The sequence below is a fragment of the Pyxicephalus adspersus genome, chromosome 5 (genome assembly GCF_032062135.1).
Source record: "Pyxicephalus adspersus chromosome 5, UCB_Pads_2.0, whole genome shotgun sequence".
NCBI lineage: Eukaryota > Metazoa > Chordata > Amphibia > Anura > Pyxicephalidae > Pyxicephalus > Pyxicephalus adspersus.
This window is the reverse complement of record NC_092862.1, coordinates 75,892,184-75,918,680: the sequence shown is the minus strand read 5'-3', so window position 1 is coordinate 75,918,680 and position 26,497 is coordinate 75,892,184. Positions and strand designations below refer to the sequence as shown.

At 36.3% G+C, this 26,497-nt stretch overlaps 1 protein-coding gene across 1 annotated transcript in view; it reads right to left on the bottom strand.

Moving 5' to 3' along the window:
* TMEFF1 (transmembrane protein with EGF like and two follistatin like domains 1) overlaps window positions 1-12,464 on the bottom strand; it is a 94,497-nt gene extending 82,033 nt beyond the window's left edge. Inside the window, exon 1 of the mRNA XM_072411889.1 lies at window positions 11,818-12,464. Coding sequence (XP_072267990.1) covers window positions 11,818-11,977 — 160 coding nt within the window. The 5' untranslated portion in view covers window positions 11,978-12,464. The remainder of the gene's footprint in view (window positions 1-11,817) is intronic.
* Window positions 12,465-26,497: the final 14,033 nt, after the last annotated feature.

Genomic DNA, 26,497 nt, shown 5'->3' with positions numbered 1-26,497 from the left:
GTCATTTGCAATCCCTATTTAATGTACAGCGCTGCGTAATATGTTGGCGCTATATAAATCCTGTTTAATAATAATAATAATAATAATAATAATTCTTATCATTCAAATGAACAAAAATGCAGACTACCCATGTAAAAAAATACACTACATTTACCACACATTCAAATCCATGAAATTGTAATTAGATGTTCCAGTTCAAGTTCAGTGATTAGAACTTGCTTAGGCAGTATGCTGGTGGAACTTTAGATTTCAAGGGTCTGGTGTACTTTTTTCTTTTGATGTGTGTGTTGTCACCATGCCAAGATCAAAAAAACTCTCTATGGCCCCCAGTAAATAGGCTGTAGATAGCTATGTCTAGCAAAGGATTTAAAAAAATGATTTATAAAACTGATGATTTGAACTCAATCATTCCACTCTAGAAAAAAAGTTTGCATGTAGTGTATGTTTCAAAAAACATCTTATTTCTCTGGGACTGGTTAACATTGCTAAGAACCAAATATTGCTTGCTAAAAGAAGTCTCCAAGACCCTCAAAATTACATCAAAGGATTTGCAGACATGAGGCAGTTGTTGTTAAAGTGCATGTATCCACCGTTATAAACAGATTGCACCAAATTAAAACTGCATGAGATGAGCCAGAGAAAAAGTCCTTGCTGTCCAAAAAGAACATTATAGCCAGAGTTCAGTTTGCCTTAAGCTACGTACACACGTCCAATGATTCTCGCCCGATAATTGGCTCAAAGATGAAGAAAACCATAATTTAAAAAAAAAAAGTGTCTTGGCTAACTAATTCAGGATAGTTAGAATTTAAATTTATTTTAAAGTATTTCTTCCCAATGTCAATAAAGCAGACCTATCACCAACATTTGTACGTTACATAAAAAGTTCAACAATCCTTTTTATGTAAAAGTTAAATTATTTTATTCTTTATAAGACCCTCCACAGCTCCAGAGGGATCAGGGGCTCTGTGGAAGTAAAGGTGATTTTTTTTTCCTTTAATTTTTTTCTGCTTTAAGGTTCTGCATCAGAGCATACAAAACTGTTTATAATGTATCATAAAAGGTGAAGCCATGGTCTGAACCATCACCTACATGTAAAAAGCACTCCTGCTCTTGCTGAGACAACCATGTGGCACTGCTTCTAAATACATTAGCATCCAGGAGGAATGCATCCGAATGGAGATTAGGGCTCAGCTGTTGACTTTTTGCTGAAAACTGTATCTGTAAAATGTGCATATCATTTACAGAGGTAGTCTGCTTAGGCTGCACATTATAGTTGAAACTCCCTAAATAGTTGACGGTATTACTATATTTGTATGTTTAGGGAATGCAAATTGAGTTAAATTGCCTACCAGCTACACACACACACACATATCCTAATACCTATGAATAGACAATTGAATTTCACTCTCCCTAATATTATTATGGTAATTACTGTGAAGTTCAGAAGCTCACCGACTTCCTATCTATTTGATGTTTTGTCTCTGTTAGGTTGTCTAAAATAATCTAACATATCTTTCTTACAAATCTATTTCCTGGGAAGTGGCTTCAACAAGAGCTTAAGTTCAATGAACGTACACTTATCACCCTTATGACATTGCCACTACATACCGTAAAAAATAAGATATATTACAGAAAAGCAATTGCTGGTGGCACCATCAATCAACAAGTGATGGAACCTAATGACCTACTGTAACACAGCAAGCCTAGTAGACAGAATAACAAAAGCTTCCAGTCATTTGTAGCATGCTTAGCTAGATGATAAAATAAATAAGTATATAAATAAATAAAAAACATTTAACATGAGCTTCACTGGAACGGAGAATCAATAATTGCTCACTGCTCCAAGCCAATTGTCCCTCAAAACTGTATTCTCAGGGAAATGCAGAGAATCCAAGCACCAGAGTAAACTTCCCTTTCAGTACCCTTAAGAAGTGATTAAAAAGCTATTTATTCCGACAAGTCTTGTGCACTGATGGGAGAGCAACTCATTTTGTCTCAAGTCAGCAAAAGCAAAAGCTGACTAAAGAAAAGGCAAATAAAAACCACATAAATTAGGGTATCATAAATTTAAAGTATTTGGGTTTGTGGAGCTCTAGTTTGTCAATGTGTAGAAATTCTTAAAAATCCACTAGAATAAATATAATAATATAATGTAGTATATATACATAACAGCCCCTTTCTACAACTAACCACGAAAGGCTTAAAAGACTTTATTGAAAAAACCTATTAACTATTTATAAATAAAGGACAGAGGTCTATTAGTATATATTTTACTCAAGATTCACCCAACTTTTACCCCAAATACACAGATTTTTACAATAGATTCAGTTGGAAAATGTATAAATCGTTTTTTTTTTTCATGAGTTATACATTTTCTGATAAAATTCAAAGTATAACGTGTTATTTTTGGGTAATAGGTGAAAATGCTCAAAGGAGTGCACACAGAATATTTTTGGTAATACAATCACTTTACTAAATTTGCCCAAACTTAATCATAAGTGATCGTCACTACACACATAGATGTATGCATGCAGTGATTCCAATGGTTCCTGTTAATGCCAACTTATGCCATATGCCTTTTATTTCAGAAAAAGATTTGTGAAGCACCTCCACATGTCAATCATTCAAACCACTTGACTATCATGAAGAGTGTGTCAGACCTCCAGGCTTTGGAGGTGCCCTGTTGATGTTTTTTCCTCAGGTTGATGGTTCTAGAACAACAACAGACATAAATTCAATATGCAGTCTCTGGTTTTGTCACAAGATCACTGACATTCTGACATCAAACAACAGATCCTGTCAGCAGCATAAATCTTTCCACTTGTTAAATTTAAAATTCTCAGGTATGATATCCTGGTTGATCCACCATGTAAAACCAGGCAAGTCAAACTGGTAACAGTCTAATCAAGAAAACAGTTTGAAGCATTACCAAAAGTTTAGGGTACCTACGCCATTGATAATACAATGTGGTGACAAATTTTTATCAAATAAATTATTATCTTGTTCCTAAACACTGACTGATTTTACTCAGGACTATTGTAAGATTCAAATGACCAGGAGCATGGCCTCCATGACTAACGTTTCAGTAAAGCTCACACCGCCCCCTCACCATATACACCCACTGGCCACCTGAACATCTGTTCTATCAACATGCCAAGATGGAGGGGGGACAGTGTTCCCTGAACCATGCACAGTGCACAGAAGAACCTGCTTCTTTTTGTGTTATCTTCATCAGATGCCAATCAGTCCTGGGGCCTAGACCTATGAGGCAAAGCCAGCTTTTTCTTCAGTCCACGCCAAGCAGGAATGGCAAGATGTGCAGCGCTAAATTTCTTCTATACCTGGAAATCATGGCAAGGTGTTCTCCAGTATCTCTGGGAGTGCTCAAGCACGCTTGCCATTCTCAAGGTACACGTGGAGCCCAGTGGATTCTGTCTTGGACTCGCCAGTTTGGCCTCCCCCAGGCACAGTAAGTGGCCTGAGTAATCTTGCTCCTATTACCCTCTCAAACTTTGGATATTACTGGAAACTCTTATCTAAGCGCTCTGATAAAGGCACAGCCCACTATAGTAGAAATGGAGGCCCTGATTACAAGGTTAGAAGCTGCTCATCAAACACCTCAATTTATCAGGTTAAACAGGATTTTGCTTACAGAAAAAGGTTACAGAAAAAGCCAATTAATTAAAGGTGGAAATATCCTGCTTGGTACTGAAGGTCTCGAAAATGGAAAGGAATAAAAACATTCTCAACAGCTGATACCCCTACAACTATCAATGAATAACATTGAGAACAGGTAACAAAGAAATAATAATAATTTGCGTGTCTCTCGGAGGATTTTGGAACCGATTCTCTATATGATATAGAGTCGGCAGAGTTCATTTCATGTTTGGCTCACGCTAACTGTACCCCAATAGGCCGCGAGATATACTTTATAGAGTACACTTTTATAGCAATAAAGAAGCCATTATGAGAGTGATATGGGTAAAGAGTCCAGTGGACTTTGATTCAAGGGTTTCCCCTTTCATTTGGTGTGTGAATCAGGAACCACCTATTTTCTATGATCTTATTTAAACATAGCTGGACATTTTGATCTCCTGGATATGATTTTGAAATCTGGGGGCCCTAAATGTTTTTAAAGGTTGCAGACAATGCTTAGTATTTATTGGTGCCCAGGATAGTTGTCCCCCTCTTTTTACTGTAGGATTTCTTCATCATCCTGATATTAGGGATCTCCTTTATACTATGATGGTTGGGTGACCAACCCTTTAGGCTGTAACCATATAACTAGGAGGCTTTTTGCAAATTCATTTTGACTCAAATATCACACAGTCACTTCCCCAAATAGGTGAGGTGAAGATTCAGGAGACTAGAAATAGAGTTATTCTGAACTTTGCATCGCTCTTGTTACCAACCTTCCTTCTTGGTTTCCTTATAGTTTCCTTCCTTCATTCCTCCCATCCCTCATCTTTTGCCTTATTTACTTCCCCCACCTCCTCTCCCTCCTCACCTATTGTTTTTGCTGATTCTTTTCTTTTTCTTATAACCTTCTAGTAAACTAAGATTATATGTACTGTGTAGATGAGATAATTGAGTCAGAGGGAGTACGAAATAATGATGCCTTTGGGGATATCCCTAAGTATCCATGTATATGTCTGTAATGTCAGTTCCCTGTTTTTTTAACTTGTTTTATATGGGTGGCCACTTATTTTCCTCTTTTGAATCATGCTTGGATTATGTGTATTGCTCTGAGGTAGGGAACACACTATACTATTAGCTGCCCAAGAAAATATTCTCTAATAAAACCTGTTTGTTCCTCTGTAGTGTTCTTTTTTGCTGTACTTTGTCAGTCATTATCACAGTTATCTCCCTTTTTACCTATATATATAAATTAGGAATGATTAAAAAATTACAAAAGCATTTTACTTTGGATAAAAATAAAAGAAATCCAAAGAAGTGCTGTCATTCTGGTGAAGACCAAAACACTTTTATATTCATTTATCCTGCTTTATTTAAAAAAAAAAATCCAATTTACAGCTTTTTAAAAAAAAAAAAAAATGTAACTGAAAAAAGTACTACAAGTGGTTCAAACTCAACCTTAACACCTCTCCCATGATATGCATACTTTATACAAATAACAACTGTGCCCTATACTATTTACATTTTCTGGATGTAAATTTTTCCGGCCATGTAAAGTCAGCTTTTATTCATAGACTTCAATGGGGCTCCCCTTCAAGATTGAAAACACTCAAGAGTACAACCTCATTCAAGTCTAGTTGGGACACTGCCAAAGGTATAGTCCTTCATGTTAAGAGTCAAATTGACATACAGGTTTATTTGATATAATTTACAACCTTACATATGGGGTGGTGATGACTAATGGCCAAGTCATTAGGGCTGAATTGCAAATATAATAATACATTATCTTAGGGAACTTCACAAGTTTACCATTCTGCCTTTTTATTATTGGTATTCTCCATCATAATATCTCTTGTCTTTAGACATAAACTATGAAAACATCAAAAACGAATACAACACTTGTATGGAGGTGAAAACAAAGGTTTCAAGAGTTGGATAACTATTATGTAAGCTGGTTAACCAACTATATTTCATGTCAATCATGTCACAATACTCTTTCTAAAAAGATACAATATAATTATTATTTTTCTTATTATTATTATTAATATTATTAATAAACAGTATTTATATAGTGCCAACATATTACGCAGTGCAGTACATTAAATGACAAACCTATACAAACAATGACACAGGAGAAAGTGAGGACCCTGACCAGAACAATATGGTACCATTATATGGTACCATGATATCATTGTCACCTACATTTCCAACCTTTTAGCTTATAAATGTTTGATTTCTTTTTAGTGTTGGAGAAACGGACTGACATTGAGTATACTTTGAGTATACTTTCTGTTTGCCCTGAAAGGACTGCTTTAAAACAGACCATTCTCTTTAAAAGGACCATTAAGAGCCCAATAAAGCACTTCTTTTTGCAAACTTGTAGATAGTCCTTATTTATGCTGAATGCTATTAGTCCTATTTCCCTGTTCACTGTGCCTTCCACACTGTGCCTTTCCATTTCCAGTCTTAAGGACTACAAGAATAAGCCCACTCCTTCCCATTTATGTTGTCCACCCATTTCAGCTAATCTGTGTCCAGTCAGTCATTTAGTCTCAGCTTCATGTGTGGTGTTCTCTAAGGTGCTCTGTATCTGTCCAGGAATGTCCTGACGTAGTATGTGAGCTGAGAAATCCCTAATTTGCTCAAATTTACTGTTCTGCTTTCTTGGTGTTTATTTCACAAAGGCTTCTACAAAACTTACACTTAGTGGAGTCCCAAAGCAATGACAACCTACGAACATACACAACACAAAAAAACAAAACAAAAACAAGGTTTGTGCTTTAATGTACTGTCAACACGATGTATGAAGTATCAGTTCTTCTCTGCCACTGTTGACAGTACATTAAACAAAGGTTCACACAGGAATTATGGTTGTCCTGATTTAAGTAAATGGGAGAGATAAATGGTTGCCTGCACATTAAAATATTAGTACAGCATGCCTACACAATTTGAGAACCATGAAAGGCACCAAGGATTTGCAGGGTGACAAAACTGAGCTGTGAAAGCAGTGGAGAGAGAGATGGTTCCTGTCTTCCCTACACTGACATGCCCCTTTCAGAGATTGGTCACTGGTCATACAGACTGCCATATATATTGTGGACTCCTCCTTCTGGCTCCTGAGGATAGCTCTTTAGAAGCCCCTGTAATGATGTCACAAGGGATTAGAAGGGGATTACACAGTAAGGGGTCAAGGAAATTAAAATAATAAAGAACACGACACAGTTGAGAAGAGAGGGGTTTATGGTATTAAAGCTGCTGACTATAGTTCAGGTTTATTTTATTTAATGTGTGTTTGCCAATAACTTATATGTACATGGGTGTGCCATACAGACTGCAGGCATATATATATATACTTAATCTGTGGTGTGATAATGTTAACTGAGGACGTACATGCAGGAGGAGTGAGTGGAAACCCCTGCTTTTTATGCAGCGGACCAAGATTTTTTTTACATGCAATCTAAAATCAGACTCTGTCACAATCATTTGAACTTAAAGAAAGATTTGTAGCACTCTTTTAGTCTTTAGTGATTTTAGAGTTTAAAGTCTAAACACTGAAAATCAACAGACAAAAAAAAAACAAAAAAACAAAGCCTAGGAGATTTCACATTTGAAATGAACCATATATATGGTAAAACCCATCTCTAATACATAACAAATGCATCTCAAAGACATTAGAAACATCAATGTACCACAGCACTTAAATACATCTATATTTTACTAGTTTGGGGACAAATGTATTAGTCTTTACAAAAGTTATACAGTTTTATGGTGATTTTTATGATAGTTTTTCGCCATCCATATTTAGTCCTAATTTTAGAAATAAATATTTAATACATGATAACGGATACTCAGAGCACTGCAGGCTAGCTGAACAGACAGTATGGCAAACTGCTTGTTTGAGGCTCCATTTGCCTGATAAAACCCTCAGACTAATCCATCTGATAAGACACCAAGACACTTTGCTGCTATAACCCTTTTATTCTGTTTTTGATCTTCCATGCTTTGAGTGCTGTCCAAAAGTAGAAGCAAACATCTCCTGCAGTGTTAATCTACAGTGCACAACTACAGTGTAGAAAGAACATGTCTGCAGGATCCCTCCAGTAGTTCACTTTGCTTTACAAAATTGGCTTGCTGGACTGACATAGGTTGGGGAAGTGGACAGCAACAATTTGCTAGGTTTTTTCAAGTGAAGGCTGCTTCTTGCAGTTTGTGGTCTGTTTCTTAAGTAATATCATGAGTGCAGTCCTATACAGAAATGCTTTATGCTTTCTTGCGTCATAATGTCTGAATGAATAAAACATGAACCAAAGTAATACTCCTATAACACATTAATAAAATAGAATAATAGAGCAGGTGAACAAAGCTGATAAAATAGAGTAGCTAAATTATTACCTGGGTAAAGGTGGAGGTTCAGGCTGATTTTACCCATGTAAGTCCAAATACACTCCTCTGTATATAATTAATATTTTTAAAACAGAACTCCAGGCAAGCAGCCAAATACACATAGAAAGTACCTTACATTACCTGCTAATGACTTTTAATTACTGTGTATCTAGTTGTTAAATTTACACCGTTGAACCACACAGCACATTCCTGTCTGGCAGTGCTGACTTTGCTGCAGGTCAGTAATGCTTACAGGTCTTGCTCTATTCCAAACTATAACTGGATAGCAGAAGGAGAAATGGTAGGCTATTAAGCTAACGTCTCTGTCACTATGCTCTCTCCTTCTATTATATTGTTTCTTACACTGCTAGCATATATAACTTCCACTTTACACTGCTGCTTGTTCTGTCCCAAGTCTGATCTCTTCTCTAAAAGAATAATATGAGGCTAATTTAATAATATTAATAAATATTAATAATGCTGCTTTAAAAAAGCCCAAATCACTTGACCCCCTAAACAAAACGAGTCAATCCTGTATATTTTGGCTCAGGAGATGTAATTGCTCTGGCTGACTTTACCATAAATATGAAACAAAACTCTGGACAACATAGTGACCCAAAAATGATCGATAAAAATATAGGAAAAGAAATGGGCACATGCCTTTTCAGGAAAAGTGTAGGGTTGAAAAAACAAGATGGAAAGTTGAACAATAACAGGTCCCACTGAACTCCAAGGGAACTGAATAATGGCTGCCCAAATGCTCCTAAACCAAAGCACCAATACTCAGCATCCCTAGCTTTTCCCCTGCTCAGTACAAGTCAATCAGAAAGGTCTGTCTTACTGTGTGTCTGAGATGTGAATGTTTGCACTTCAAAGAGGTGACTGACTACATTTTATAGAAAGATAGCCAGTAGAGAAAGAAGATAAAATAGGAATGGAAATTTTGTAAAATATCAAACTCACCCATCCATATACCTATCTCTGTATAATTATCCTTTATCTATTGTATACTGTGCTTCTGTACCTTAATAGGGTTCTCTTATCCTCCAGTGTCATAGTTTGTAGTTGTCATATATATATATATAAATATATATATATATATATATATATTTATTTATTAGTATTTACAGACCTTATTTATTGAACATTGCTGTGTAATATTTAAAGTCAAAATTACAATACTAGGTTAAATGTCCCTACATGTTTACTCTTTAATCGGTAGCCACTATGCCAATCATTTCATGATTCAAATTGATAATCCCTGAATATAGATAAAACACCATTTTGCTAGGCTAACCATTTGATTTCTCTTTGCAGATAATAATTTAAAACCTATAAAAAAGAATGACATATAGCTGAACCCAAAGAGTTAACTGCAAGGTGTGGGAGAGATTAAGGACTAATTCAACTGCAAAGGCAACACAGATGTATTGAATGTGTGTTACAGTATTTGAAACAGCACAAATTAAGTCAGTGCTTTGATTTTGCAATTCACAACAACCCATGACAAGCTCATTACAGGTGTTCTGTGCTCTCCTTAAACACAGGTGAGATAATTATTGATTTTGTTTTCATTTAAAAAACATTTCTTGCCAATAAATACAGTAAAAAATGTAAATTATCCCTGGAGACTGATTTTATAACCCCTGGCGAAGAGGTTAATTCATGCTGAGACTACCTTCATCCTTAAAGAGGTGCCAATCTTTCTGAAGATACATCTACAAGTCTTCACAGCAGGATGTGGGATAAATTGTTCCTGGTAACACACATTTTTTACACTGTGTTCAAGTGACCTATATACCTCATTAAAAGCAGCCCTTATTAAGAAGAACACACTAACCTGTTAACCTTTCTCTTCACAAAACCAATGGCATCACAAATGAAATTGGGGCACGTCAGTCAGACTGAAGCAGCTGGATGTTATTGCCAAGCAATTTTATTTAGACAAATATTATGCTAACAAGTAATCAAATATTATTATCTGTTATCCTTCGGAAGGTAAAACAGAACTAAAGTACGCCAACACAATCCATACACTAAAACACAATAACTACATTGGCAATAGGTTATTATTTGTGCAGATTGAATGTTTATCCTTACACAGCACATGACCATACTACCAACTTGTGTCCAAATATTAAACCAGACAATATAGCCAATGGAAAGGGGTCGGAATAAAATAACAGGAAAGCTTTGTGTAAACATCAATCAATTAAAACAATTTCATGTCCCTGGTTTTAATATATATTTATCAAGTTAAGCCTTTTAGCCATGAGACTGATAAAGAAAATACACCATTATGAGTGATTAGCATATGTTGCCGTTATTACGCTATTGTTGAGTGTCCCTTAGGGGATGAAAATAAATTAACCCAACATGAATAAATGAGCCTGACCAAAACTTCAAATTAAGTACACATCGGTACAAAACCGAATGGTTGAAAGCCAAACCAGACTAATAAAAATGGAAATACAGGAATAATTCTCAGATGCTATGTTATCCTTTGGTAAACTGACATAAAAGCTGGAGTGTCAAGGAACCGGACTTTGTGCATGAGCGGAGCAGCTGCCAGGGCTTTATTTATTTATTTGATCTGCCCAGAACAATCATCTTTTATGTCAATGCCAGTCCTAAGGGTCAGGTCACGTGGCACAATCTGCACTCATTTGGCCACTTCCTAGTTATGCAGAAAAGTGGCACAAAACACAGAGACCCTAGGAATATCCAAGAAGGGGTGCGGTTTACTTATTAATGACTATTGCCATCCACCTGCCAGGGTCCAGGCACTGATGGATCATCAGCCTGCACACTGTAACTGCACAGAAGGACTTGCACATCCTTTTGTTCACACTACACCGCCAACACAGGAATATCCTAAAACAATAGCATTGTGTTATGAGGTGGCCTGGTGGTCTTTGTTTATTAGAACCACAGGGATTATCACCCATTCATGCACAAATCTTTTCTTTAAAAAGAATACCAAAAAAAAAAAAAAAAAGCAGCAATTACATTTGTGACTTTACTGATTAAAACATGTACAGAAATATACAAATGCACCACTGCACGAGCCATATGGAATATACACGTCTGCATTTTTGTATCTTTTTTATATATAGAAAATAAGGGTTGTATACATATAGACAGCACTATATATATGGCACTAAAAATCTAGATCTCTTTTTACACCTAAATAAAGGTGCACATATAATGCTATGGGTATATAATGAGAAACTTGCCATATTCATATTATATTATAAGAAGGCGTGCGTGTCTCTATTATGCCCACACAGAAATGTATTCAAACATGCTGCATACATAGCGGGCACAGAACTGGCATCTTGATGGATATATATATTGATGGATATATATCGGTTATCTGAATATCCTGATAGATATATATATTGATGGATATATTAAGGTTACCTGAATTGCTTGATAGATATATATATTAATGGATAAATATTGGTTATATGAATATTTTGAAAAATATATATATTGATGGATATATTGAGGTTACCTGAATATCTTGAAAGATGGATATATTGATAGATATATAGCAGTTACCTGAATATCTTGATAGATATATTGATAGATATATATCGGTTATATGAATATCTTGATAAATAGATATATTTATAGATGGATATATATCGGGTATATGAATTATCTTGATAGATACATATATTGATAGATATATAGCGGTTATATGAATATCTTGATAGATACATAGATTGATAGATATATATCGGTTATATGAATATCTTGAAAGATAGATATATTGATGGATATATAGGTTACCTGAGCAGTTGATCCCCTTGCCTTTGGCATTGTGGCATTCGCTGGGTACTTGGTTGGACGCTTGGATACCGGAGAAGGCTAAGAAGAAGACAAGCACTGAAGATGTAGACCAGAAAGCCAGGGGTCCCAGCAGCCTGGGTGCAGAATGCAATCCTTCCATGATGAGATGCTGGTGGTAGAAGAGGCAGGGGTGAGAAGGGTGAGAGCTTGGTATAACAGGCCAGGAGCATTAATACCAGCACAGAGCAGCAGCCAGGCTCCTCTCTGGATTCTCCAGCACACAGCAGTTCATTCCCTGCCTTTCTGTCCCTCCTTATGCTGGGTGATTATGTTTGGCTGCTACAGCAAAGACAAGGGGGACCAGGGCTGTCCAGTGAACAGCATCAACAATGCTCCTCTATGGCAGAGTGTAGTATCAGCAGCTGCATACACCTCCCCCAGAAGATCACTTGCTGCCTGAGATGAACAAGGGGATGTCATCCATCCTCAGTGCCATGGCAGAAATAAAAGGGAGGTTGCTGTGTGCTCCCAGCCCTGTGTCTGCTGGCTCCTCCCTTCCTCCTGCTCTGCACTGATTGCCACTTTACTGCCTCATCGGGTTATTGTTCCAAGTAGGAGAAGAGAGCCTGTCACCAGCCACGAGATGGCTGCTATACGTGTGGCTTCTGGCAACAACAAAGGGAGCGAGTAGATCAGGAGGAGTAGGAGGAGGATGACAGGGACCACGTGACTCCAGCCCCCTTGCCTGCTATTCAAACTCAGAAGTGAACCTTTGCCGTTCTGGGAAGTTTAGATGGGGATAATAAAAAAATCACATGACACTATTCATTAGGAAACTTGTAGACACAAAGATGAGAAACCATTGAACTGGATGATCACTGCAAAACTTTAACATTTTCAATGGATGCAGAATTTGCAGTATTATACATCAGATCATTCTATTCATGAATCCTTCAAGCAGTGAGTTAATTATCTGTAGTAAAAGCCTCATATATATGTCCTTTTCTCTTTAGAAGCAGCACACCCACCTCTCCCTTTTGTTCTTGCACCATACCAGACCCCATTCCCTATCCTCATTCCCATTGAAAGGCTAAAATGTGCAATCACATAATCTGAAAAGATATGAAAGTGTTAAATCAAAGTTTAGAAAACAGTGTAATTCTCTCTAATTAAATATTTATATTATATATATAACAGCAAAGCATACTGTACATCTAAATCAGCTTATAAACTCATGTCCATTTTCTTTTGTATCACTGGTATGGTATATTTATATTTGTAAGTATTACAATCTAAAGTAGTCAGTTATTGTATACGCTCCAGGTTAACTCCATTGTATATGCAGTAATCATCAACTTTTTTATTACAGAAAAACAAACAAGATTGGTAAATATCCAAAGTTTTATTTATTATATAATGTATTATTATTATTATTATTAAACAGGATTTATATAGCGCCAACATATTACGCAGCGCTGTACAATAAATAGGGAATGCAAATGACAGACTAATACAGACAGTGATACAGGAGGAGAGGATATTGTTATATATTTGTATTGTATATTACAATACATTTTATATTGTATTTACCTTTCATGTTTTTGTAGTCTCTTCACCAGCTAAGTTAAAGTGTACCTAAACTCAACATTTTTACTTTACATAGAAGTGCAGACAACCCTTCTATGTAAGGTAAAAATATTTTTTTTTTTGTAATGCCTTTATTTAAAAAAAAAAGAGAGAGAAGAAAGAAAACAAAGGGTGCAGACTTATAGGGAGCACAGAGCCTCCTGGGATACCTACGTTACACATCCTGGGAGGCTCTGGCCGCTCCTTCTGCGCATGCCCTAATCTCAGGGCATTTTTTCCTCCTAGGGGTGTTGATCTCACGCATGCACAGTGAGATCGGCTCTCTTTTTTTCCTCTTTACAGCAGCTACGTCACTTGATCTCGCACCTGCACATTCACCTTTTACCATTTCATCTCAATATCTTAAGCCAAAATCATTTTTGAGTGATTTTCCTTTATTTTGTTCCTGTAAACACAAAGCAAATTAAGATGAAGTTAGTTCTCTCTAAGACTGTTGTTAAAGTAGTGTAGAGCTTTTTCCCTTTTCCAGTTCTGGGATAATATTTTTGGATTTTCCTCACCTTCAGCAGAGCAGTGTAAATTGGATGAATCTCCATGATGGGGACACATTGCAGTTATATAGGACAGCCCAGTTATCTCCCTGTACCTTCCTAATGATTGATTTAATGACAGTAAATGAGCCCTGGCAGCACAGAAATCATTCTCATGTTCATACAACACCACAAGATACTGGTTGTACCTGCAATTCCTTTATTATGTAATTGTTGTGCAAAGCCAAAAGAATTACATTGTTTGTGGAAAAAAAATTCTTGTTGAATATTACAGAATTCATGTCTCTAACTGTATTAGAATTATTTTTTGTAGCCGCTCCTTCTCTTCCCTGAAAGTTATAAATTTGTAAGGACTGTGCCAGACAGGCAAAAAATCTCAGCTTCTGTGTCTGGCCACTCATTGCTCCTTTGCAAACTATAGATTAACGTACCCGAGCCAAATAAAGCTCCACTTCTATTATACATTGTAGTAGCTTTCCTGGCTTGGCCAGCTGTACTGTATTTAACATAATGTAATAAAAGGAGACATATAAACCATTGTAAAAAATTGAAAAGTATTAATATTCCTATGCTGTAACAATGGAAGAACACAGCAGATTTATTACCTTGCATATAAACTTCAGCTAGTAAATGTTGCTGTATTGCGGAGACACAACGACCAATAAACCTGATTGCAGAAACTGACCAGTAGTAAGGTAAAACCTCAGGGATCTGCCTACCGTTAGGAGTAGAGATTAGATTTGTATTCCATTTACTGAAAACAGTGAAAACATTTTAAGATTTCAATTCACCTTAAACAGACAAATTTTGAATGAATTTGGCAGGGCAAACATCTGCATAAGAAGACTTTGTCCTAAGCCAACTACACCCCAGGTTCACAATCACCCCCTTAGCTGCCTTTTTTGCCTTCCTTCTAATATTTTTCTTTTTTGGGAGGAGAGGGGGCTTTTCTTTCATTGTTTATTTGTGATTAATTTAAAGACAATGGTCACATTTTGCTGCTGACCCCTTCAAAAGATAGACTGACCATCGACAGAATATGTGAGTGGTAAGTGCTATTTGTCTAAATGTAAGGTTGGTTTATGGATTTCAGTAGTTTTCGTTTCACTTGAAATGAGCATGTTATGTGACAATTAACACACCTGAGCTCCATACACATTCTGGGTCAGCGATTCAGGAGGTATTAAAGTCATGATAACACCAGGTTATGATCACCAAGTTGGTATCAGAACACCAACTATATAATTTATAGATTAGTTATGGTATAGTATAGTTTAGTTGGTCCATTGATTTGTAATGGAGCTGTAATAGCTGTGATATATTGTGCCTCTGGGCTAGGATTGCCTCCTGAAACAGGTCTTCAACAACTCCTGTAGCCTCTTAGAATGTTTTGACTATCTTCTGTTGCACGTTGTCTTTGTAGGAACTCAATAATAAAAATTATGTGCGGCCCTTTGTTGATGTCAGGGGTCACACTTGAGGCCCCTAAATTAAGTAAGTTGACCACCACTGCTCCAGATGGTCAATTCCTCAGATTTCCTCACTTGAGATCAAAGATTTCATGAAGGTGATTTACTGATAGTGGGGTTAGATAATAGCTCAGCACGGACATTAATTTAGAGTTCACATAAGGGTAGAGGAGAGGGATCCAGTTCCTTAAAGGCTACAAGCAGTTTCATGTTTGCAAGAATTTTCTCCCAAATAACAATGCATGTGTAAAAGAGCCAAAGCACAGGACTTCCATACTACTCATTCTTTGACTTATACATACACACACAAAAAAAAATTCAATATGACATATATATGAAACAAAGTTACAGCTTAAATCAATTATAAAGAGTAGTTACCTGACATCTCTCTTCAGAATATAAATGCTAACTTAGGTCCCATTTCACCAAGGATCTAACAAAATTAAAGCTAAAGGCTAAATATTCAAAAACACAAACAAAAATTATTCAAAAATTGTAAAATTTAATTACCTAATGATTTTAGAAGTTTTTAGTGGCCATCCAACACTGAACTCTTTCTCTGTTACTAGATGCAGTCCATGTTCCATGTTGAATGACGATAGTTGTTCTCCAACCCACTTTTGGTGAGCCTGGGCTGCTGGGAACTATTATCACATTGGTTCTCGGCTCAGAAAGCAATGCTACAGAGAATGTCACCAATTCATAATGCTGGTCTTTGCAGCATTCCAGACCTACTGCTGGGGAAGTAAAAGTGGGAAAACAATACATGATACCATCATGTCAAATCAAGGTGGATGGTGCTCCAAAGGGGGGTGGGCTAGTCTGGAAAGAGTGTGTTGTATGCGTGTATTGTAGCCAAGGCTTCAAGACCTTCTTGTATAATACTTGTCCTTATGGTAGTGGCCATTCCAAAATAATATAAATATGTAACTTTCTTACTTAATTTTTAACCTCCCAATATACTTCTCATTTGTGACCTGGTAACTTGGTAACTTTTCCATTAATAATTATTTTCATACAAATCTTCTAATACCACCTACCCACTAATGTATATATCAAAAAGACATAGTTAACCTCCTAAATCACAGCTGATTTTGTCTGATAATCTTTCGGATATTTGATATGAGTATCATCATAAAGTATAAATTATTTTATTCATTTTTATACCAATTCCCTATCCCCTATGCCTAAGCTATATCTATAAACCATGATAAATCCTTGTATAAACTAAACCCTCACCCTGTTTTACTCTAGATACTACGTTGTGAAATCATTAACATAAATACTTACCTTGTGACATCCCTTAGGTGATGGTTTCAGCTCACTCAGCTAAGTAACATCAACACTTTACATATTCAGATAAATATGACAAGGATCATTTGATATACTCATTTACAACTTACACTCATACGTCCACTTTTTGTTTTTGTTTTCATTTATATATGGTTATCATTGTCCAACAGAAATATCATATTTTTTGAAACAAATGTGGATCTATGATGTTAATCTGTTTAGCTTGGCAAAAATAGATGTATAATAATTTTTGTATATGTGAATATGTGAATTTTAGATGCATATGTACTATTCTCACGCACAAACTAAAAATCCCCTAAAGAAGCTGCCAGATGAAAACGCGTCGGGATACAAGATGTTGTTTTCCCTTTATTACTAATATTTAACCTCCCTGGCGGTATGCATATTACGTATTTTTAAATGTAAAAGTAGTACATTTAAAAATACTTAGGGTCTGGCCCCCGAGGCTCAGGCTCACGCAGATGCCCTTTACACAGATACGCGTCCGGCATCGCCAGGGAAAGAAGATGCCGGGCATCACTGGAGGACACCGCGGGCACCATTTACCAGGTAAGCTTTTTAAACTCCCTGGCAACTCCACCACAAATGCGGCTCGGGGTTACCGCTTTTGGTATGGATAATTCACCTCGAGGCACACTCAGGATTACTGCTAGGGAGGTTTAATAGGGATATCACTGTCTAGTATATTGGTCAAATTTTCCATGCCTATGTACTGTATATGGGAGTGGAAAATGAACTATTATGTTAAACATCTTGAATGAAGTGTGTATTTACAATCTGTTCTACAATATATTGCAACATAAAGAAACTCTGGCTATCCTCTGCCTTTCTTCCTAACTAATAAAATAGTCTAGAGCCACCTAGAAAAAAAATATCTGATTCAAAGGTGGATGGTGCTCCAAAGGGGTGTGGGCTAGTCTGGAAAGAATGTCTTTGTATGCATGTGTGTTGTAGCCAAGGCTACACTTCAGATTTAATAGAAAATGGGAAATATATGAGTGTATAAATCAAACAGGTTTGCTGGGACACTGTGATTGATGTCATTTAATTTAACTGTTCACTTAAGGTTATGTGCAAAAAAATTTTTTGCACAATTATTATCTTGGCGATTATTACCTTGAACAAAATTCTACATTGACTTGATAATTAAATATTCCTTTCAAAGAGAACATTTGTGGGAAGCACTCTGACCCTGCTTTATATGCTGCACAATTTGAGGAAAGATGCTTTTATCTAACAGAATAGCAGACCCCAAAACAGTAGGAGAAAAATGCATGGCATTGTGCCATCATGTGCACATAATCAGCTGTGTATGCTATTTCCAAGTAGAAGATCAGAAATTGTACATTTAGCTATTTCCATGTCAGGACCCCGTATGAATTAGGACTGTATCACACCAGAGCTTCCTCTGACAGTCATATTTTATTCACTCACAGCTTGCAAATTAACTTCTGAGTTAATGATGGGTGCATTGCCTCAGCATGATAAGAAAGACAAGAGTGAGAGGAAATTGTATTGTTACTTGTAGCACTTAATAGGAGATCTTTTGGTCTGACATGATCACATGGTGTGGAATTACAAACATTAAAAGAGAACTCCAGGAATTATTATAAACTGTTACTAAGTGTTAACACAGTCCTAAAACTGTTCGTTTGCAGGAGTATGGCAGATATGGTTCCACGCATAGCCACTGAAATTGTGTAGCAGGGTTTTGATGATGTGGACTTTTTGGCTGGAATTAGGTTTAAATTATGCTATGTGCATAACTGGGCCAAACATCAACAGATTTTTCATGATAGGTGTAGTGCCACAAATTGGCTGTACTGTACAGGGAAATTAGATCACTGGAGAAACAATATCTACTATATCTACAATACTGGAAATGCCATGGAAAAGTAAGTTGCTCAGAAGCTGCAAATCAATAATTGGAAATGGCAGTGTCACCATTTTGTCTAGGCAGTGTGACAAAGCGTACCATAAAAGAATGGCAGATGAGATCTACAATTATTTTGGCATTAGAGCTATACATACATGTCACTTTAATTTATTTTTATTGGTGACTTTTTAAGATGTACAGTGAAAGAAATTACCCAGAAAATAAGATCCATTTATGCAAAATATTTATTTGTAGATTAAGACTGCAGGAGGCTCGCTGTCTGAGAGAGATTAACTATGCCATTGTGAATATCATGGTTTTTCCTGATTTTACCTCTGAAGTACAAAGGAAAAAGAAAATCCTTTGCAGCAGTCAAGTTAGGTTTTAAGATAAAGGTATCAAGCGTGCCATGGTATTTTCTGCAGGCTTGAGGGTCCAGGGTGGGGAGACATCTTGTTCTTTAATGCTCTAGAGAAATCTGCCAAATGGATACTTATTTTATCTAATATTTATCATTTTATATTAGATTTTTTTTACATAGAAGATGTCTTTGTTTGAAGGAAAACCAACTGAACTGAATAGTTTTTTCTAACAGCTTATTTTCAGCCTGAAAACATGCTTGGAGAAAAAATCTTTTGCTGTTTTGCACGCTCTTGTAGGTGCTCTTTAATGACCAAGACAAACTCTGCAGTTATTTCTTTTTGCATATCAAAACACAGCTTGCTCCAGAAGTTAATGAATGTCTAGGCTCCATAAAGTTTTTTTTTGCTTTGCAATTACCTAACAGTGAGGATTTTATACAGTAACTGACACCACGCTGCCTAATATTATGTTGAGACAAACATCTGTCCTAATTGCATTTATTTAAATAATGTACCTGTTCCGACTTACATACACATTCAACTTAAGAACAAACCTACAGTCCCTATCTCGTATGTAATCTGGGAACTACTTGTAAAGTAAACTCAACGAAAACTGAAGTGCTACCTCTGCATATATCCCCTTTGCAGTTCTCTGTATTGCGAGACCCTTACCCTTTTATGTGGAGGGAACACTCCATTCGCTATCTGGGGACTCAAATCACATCCACTTACAACCAACTATACTCACACAATTTCCCATCAATTTTTCAAGAACTCCAGACCCTCCTAGGCAGATAGAAGAACCACTCCTTATTGCTACCGGGGCAGATAGCCTCAGTGAAAATGATGCTTCTCCCTAAACTGCTTTATTTATTTGAGACTCTTCCAGTTAGGTTACCAGCGCAGACAATAAAGAAAATACAGACAGATTTTTTTAATTTTATCTTGGTGTACAATCAGCATAGACTGGCTAGGCAGATTTTATGTATCCCCAGAGAACTTGAAGGATTAGGGGCCCTAGATCTGCACAAATATTACGTAGTGGCTCATCTGCGGTGGGTTTCGCTTACATCATGCAGTAACTTTAGAGAACTAAAGGGGAATTGGATTGTTCCCATACACTCCAATGTTACGCTCTCCCATGGTGTTTGCAAGGAACATGTGGCAAACCTCTAAAGGCAGGTATAACCTTCTATTTCCAGCCTGAGTGCTGACATCTGACATTCACACCCAGCAGATACCCGGCAGCCTTTCAAAGGGCCATGTTGAAACCTTGGAGGGAAAGAGGGTTATTTCAGATAAGACATATATCACACCCGGTTGAGAAGAGATTTCTCTCTTTCTCTGAGCTCCTGGACAAATTTGAGCTTCCCCAAACATCTTTTTATGCCTATTTGCAGTTTCTTCCCTTCATCCATCCTCCAGGTATTCTGACGTAACTCCTTTTGAAAGGATATGTGCTGATGGCCCATACTGTAAGGGTCTCATCTCTTCCATATACCGTCTCCTCCATACAACAATGCAAACAACAAGGCAATTTTGCATATATGCACACATGAAGAGGACATACTAGATCGAACACTGGATGCCGGTAAGTGGTCAGAGATTTGGGAAGAAACGCACAAAAGCTCAGTTTGTACACTTTATTGATAAAATGTATATAAAATAATTTTTGGATGGTACCATAATCCAGATGTACTTCACCGGTTGTTCCCTAGTGCCAACCCAGTTTGTAGGCGTTGCGAAGCACATGGCTACTCTGGAACACATTTTCTGTTTCTGCCCTCTCAGGATGTTTGACTAATGGAGTACCTTACTGCTCGACTTAGGAATAATATTGACAAATTTGAACAAACATGGGAGAGCTGGGATGCTTACTACTAGTGTTGATGTTCGAATTCGGGTTGTCCCTATATTCGACCCGAATATGGCTGTTCGAATTCGGGTATACCCGAACCGAAATTTGCTGCATTCGACAGCAAAAATTCGGGAGAAAAAAAAATTTTTTTTTTTTTTTTTTTTTAAATTATTTATTTCGTTTCTAGTTTTTAATTTTAAACTTGTTTTTTTTTTTATTTTTAACAGGTTATCCTACAATGACATTATGAATCATAATGTCATTGTGGGATTTCTGGACCGTGGGAACTGTGCGGTCACAGTTAATTGAAAGCAGGTGCCTTCAGTTAGCTGTAACTGCAGGCAATAGGAGGGCAATGAATGGAAATACTATGTTCATTCATTACCTCTACTTCTCTGTGATTGGCTGAGAAATAGACCAATCACAGAGCAGTAGAGGTATGAATGGACATAGTAATTCCATTCAACCTCTATTGCCCTCGTATTGGCTCCAGGATCAGGGGAGCAGAGCTGTCAGCATAAAGCTCCGCTGATTGCTCCGCTCCCTGAGGAAAGGGAAAGCCTGATCAGGATTTCCCTTTCCTCAGCAACTCAGGGAGCGGAGCCTCTGTCATAAAATCAATAATATGTGGCCCGTGTGTGTGTGTGTGTGTGTGCACACAGGGAATCCCCTACGTTTGTAGTGGGCGTGTGTAGTAGGCGTGTGCTGTGCATCAATTTTGGAAGAGTGATTATGGTAAAAACTTGTTTAGATTTATTTGTGTTCTGTGAAAAGAAATAAAAAGTATGTCAATAAAAATTTCATAAAATAGTTCATATACATTTAATGATAATGATTCAAAGAATATCAGGCTGAATGGTTGGCCCCCACACATTTTCACCTCACCAAATCTGGCCCTCCTTTTAAAAAGTTAGGACACCCCTGCCCTACCCTGAATGTATACATTTTGTACGTTTTTTTTCTTTTTTCTTTTTTTATCTGTTCATATGTTTATGTTTGTTTAAAAAATTGTTATTTGCTATTTGTTAGCAAATGTTTTCAATTCTGGTTTACTGAAGAAAGTGTATCCTCTCCAGCCTTCGAGAGCTTTAATAAACCAGGCCCAATGAGTCATTTCACCACCAGAGAAAAGTGTGTCAAGTGTTGTATGGGATGAAATGCACAAAAAACAACAACAATGCAGTGTGATAAATATCATATATAGCCTAGTGTACATCGTACAGCAGTTTGTAGTACATGATGCGCCATTACTGCTGGCAGTCAGTGAAAGATTGTTACATGCAATGTGTTGAATGTCATTATAGGCATGTTCTTTGTTTGTTTTATACCTTGGGAGAATTTCTGACTTTTCGTAACCCCACAGAGCTGCCTTGCTTATTCTGTATGCTGAGTATGATTCTTAGTATCTGGTGTTATTTTGTATTTTTGGACATGAATACTTTTTCCCAGTCTGGTATTAATGCTGGCAATGTATGCTACCCAGGAAATCAAGACAGCACACAGAATTCAAATGGGCAGCACTAATTTAAAAATAGTTATCCAGGTAAAACATTTCCAGATAAATCCATTTGTCCTGAAAACTATTGATAATTTTATCCCTATCAGCTGTTCCATTCTCTGTTGTCCTTGGTAGACTTTACAACCAATTAAATTAAAATTTATGCCATGTTGCAAGGTTAAAGGCTTTGAGTGAGATATAAATAATGCTGTTACCGAAAGTACACCCAAGATAACAAACTGATCACATTCCTGTGTCACAACCCATTTGGTCCTTTCACTACCTGTTACAAATTTATTTCATTGTGTTGGTATGTTCACACCCGTTTCATTTAGGGTTGTAGTTCTGGTAACTTTGCATTCAGGTGCATTCAGATAGTATTTGAGATTAATTGGTAATGCTTGCTTTGCTTCATAGGTGTATCTAAACTACTTCTAGCCTCTATTTAACCCTATTCTGGGCTGCATCTAGCTGTCTTTACATACCCATTAAATTGTGTGGGGAGACAAGACCCATTATAGACAGAGACCTGTAAATATTGATGGCCACTTTGCTTCTGTAGGCTGGTTAATCCTATTCATTCCAGGGCTCTGCACCTAAAACAAGTTACACTGAATATCATAAAATAAAAAAAAAATCTTTCAGTGCCTAATCCTTACTATTAGGGTAAAGGAAACCTGTGTGGAGTATACATGCATGTTGAATTCTTAATATATTTAAAGAAAGCTGTTTGTTAGGATTTAATACTAATCAAGATGCTTCTTTAATTTTTAATCTAGTGACCTGGAAAAAAATGATAAAGTCTATTATAAAGATTCCCGATTCAGTTAAATTGTTAGCTTTTCAAAATTAATATATTTTAAAAAATTCATAAACTATAAATTGTTTTTATATAAACATGAAGATGTGCTTAATGATGGTTTACTTTTTTTATTATTAATGCATTATACATATAATATATATAAAATAAACATTGGTTTATTTCCTTTGTATCCTATGATTGTAATTTCCCTTCTCCCACTTTTTTTATTTCCGCATTCATCTGTCCTTGCCATGACTACTATACTGCTATCTGACCTGACATGATCAGTGTAGCAGCATGGGGTCCAGGGCCACAATTCAAACCATGTGCAGCCATTTCTGCTGATTTGTTAACTGACGCCTGTAAAGTGGGGGAGGTGAAGTCACTGAGACAGATCTGTAATCGAGACAGCAAGAGGTCAAATATATTTTTGTACTGGAGAAAGATATGATTTCACTTTTTTACAAGACACATAATTCTATTCACCCTAAATAATATATAAACAGCTATATTTATGTAGCCTTAAAATAAATGGTTAATGCATGCTTTTATTGAAAGGGTGTCAGGAGAAATCTTTCAAATTTTAAATGCTCTGATATTTTCATTTTATTGCTACAATATTTCTAAGAAGCTAAAAAAAAATATCTGCGTATATTTAAACTGAACCCTGTAGATTTATAGACATTAAATGTTCCGGGTTATTCACAGGATATTATGTAGCATGAAACAAATTATAAGGAAAGCTTACAATAAAATGTTTCATATATATTTATAGCTGCCTGATATATCTGAACAGTTTAGTTAGTGCCAATATGAATCATGTACTGTGTGAATATTTATTTATTTATTTAGTAATAAAACCTTTTGTAATATTTATCATTATTTTGTCTCAAAGCTTACAATCTAAAGCTGCTACAATCAAATGGATACATAGAGGGCAGGATTTTGTTGAAACAAAAAATTCTTATAAGACTTTATGTGCATTGAACATATTCTCTGTACATTATTTACTGGTTAATGCTTCCAGAAAGTCCTGAGACATCTTCTGAGCATCACCATCTTGCATTTGGGCCCTAAGACCAGGAAGGATGGACTATTAAGTATTAACAGAATATTAAGGGAGAACCTGGGTGATCTAGCAAACCTGGAGTGTTTTTAAAAAAAAAATCATTTTACTATTACCTGGCAAAGGTTTTCAATCCTGTGTTAGACCCATTCTAGGTTTGCTGGATCTTCTATAATAGTCCATCTACTTTACTCAGTCTAGGAGAACTTTAATAAATAAGGCCCATGGTGTGAACCGCCCTAGAAATCTGGTAACTGTCATTTTGGTACCATTCTAAAGCATTGCCCCTTGCATATTAAATACAATGTTATGTCTTGTTGTAACATAAGGGGCAGAGGAGTTGAGAAAACTTTTTCTACAACTGATTCCAGATCATGTGGCATACCTTATACAACTAACCATCATGATGTCATTTTTACCTCCCACTGATTCCAGGAGCCGATGTTCTACTACAAGCTTCACTGACTTCCAACTTTTCCACATTGTCCAGCTATAATATCGCTATGTATATATAGGGATAATATCTTTCATATTCCTTATTACAGCACACTGTATGATTTCTTGTATATTCCAAACTCTTGACTGATACACTGTATACGTATATGCTATGTTTCATGTTACATAAACTGAACTGGGGAACATTAAATATTATGCTGTATGAATCCTATAAAAGTACTATGTTTTATACTACATAGTCCTGGTTGTTGAACTCTATATGGTATGTTTTATACTATGTGTTACTTATTGTTGCTAGCTTATGTGATTGGCTGGAAAAAAATGACAGGGGATAGGGTGCAAATCCTTCGTGTGACAATGAAGGCTGCAGAAGACAAGGACAGCACACTATGATGATGTCAATTACATTTAGAAATACATTTAGGTTTAAAAAGTTTGCAATATTCACTGGGTGCAATGGGCATGATTTAATAAAGCTCTCCAATGCTGTAAGTAGTGAATTGTAGGTAGGGGAGTCACAGTATCCTTAAAAATAAAAATTAATTATATGGGTATACCTAATATACATACCAAACCCTTATCTGGGCATGAAACCTAGATAGCCAGGAACATGTACCTTTACCATACTAGGTCCAATCGATCATATGGTACAGTATATAAGTATTAAGGGCGACCTAAGTTTATTTTTTTCCTTTTTTGAACACATGAAAAAACACACACACATGTAGCTGAAAGGCATTCCCCAAGCATGTTTTTTTAATACTTTGTGTATTTATAATGTTTCCCTTAAAGCCAAAACAATCCCAATGCTGCACAATAGTCTTCTTACCTTTGTCAATGTGTCTGATTTATTAAAGCTCTCCAAGGCTTGAGAGTATACATTTTCATCGGTGAAGCTGGATGATCCTGCAAACCTGGAATGGATTTTTTAAAAGTCATTTGCTAGTGGTAGCAAATGTTTTGAATCCTGGACCAGATCCTTTCCAGGTTTGCTAGATCACCCAGTTTCACTGATGAAAGTGTATACTCTCAAGCCTTGGAGAGCTTTAATAAATCAGGGCCATTGTGTCTAAAACTGGCACTATCATGACAGACATTAAAAACATTCTAAAATGTGTGGTATTTGTGCATTACTTCTTACTTTCTTAATCTGCAAAAAATCATCTACTCTATAATTGTGGATTGAAATATCCTAATAAATAAAAAAGTGGCATTTAGGCAGTGATGTGACTCTATATATATAGGCCAGGACACTATCTGCATGGAGTTTGCAGGTTCTCCCCGTGCCTGTGTGGGTTTCCTCCGGGTACTCCGGTTTCCTCCCACATCCCAAAAACATGAAGTTAGGTTAATTGGCTTCCCCCTAAAAAATTGACCCTAGACTACATTAATGACATATGACTATAGTAGGGACATTAGATTGTGAGCTCCTTTGAGGGACAGTTAGTGACACGACCATGGACTTTGTACAGCGCTGCGTAATATGATGGCGCTATATAAATACTGTGTAATAATATATATATATATATATATATATATATATATATATATATATACATGTGATACTAACTACCACTGATTACTTTTTTTGCATTTTATAAATGGAAATATTACAATATATGAGTTTAGGTTGGAAAATTTCCATTTTTTTTCCATTTTTGTAAGTTATAGTTATCCCCTGTTTACTTGATAAAATCTATTTTTTTGAAGTTAATGCACTGTGTAAATGCTATAAAGTAAAATGTTTCCTCTTTTACTTGGTAGGGTCCATACACATGAACTTGATAAAAATAGATTCTTATTCCACTTATAGTAACTCAAAAAGCACCTGTTCGGCCTAA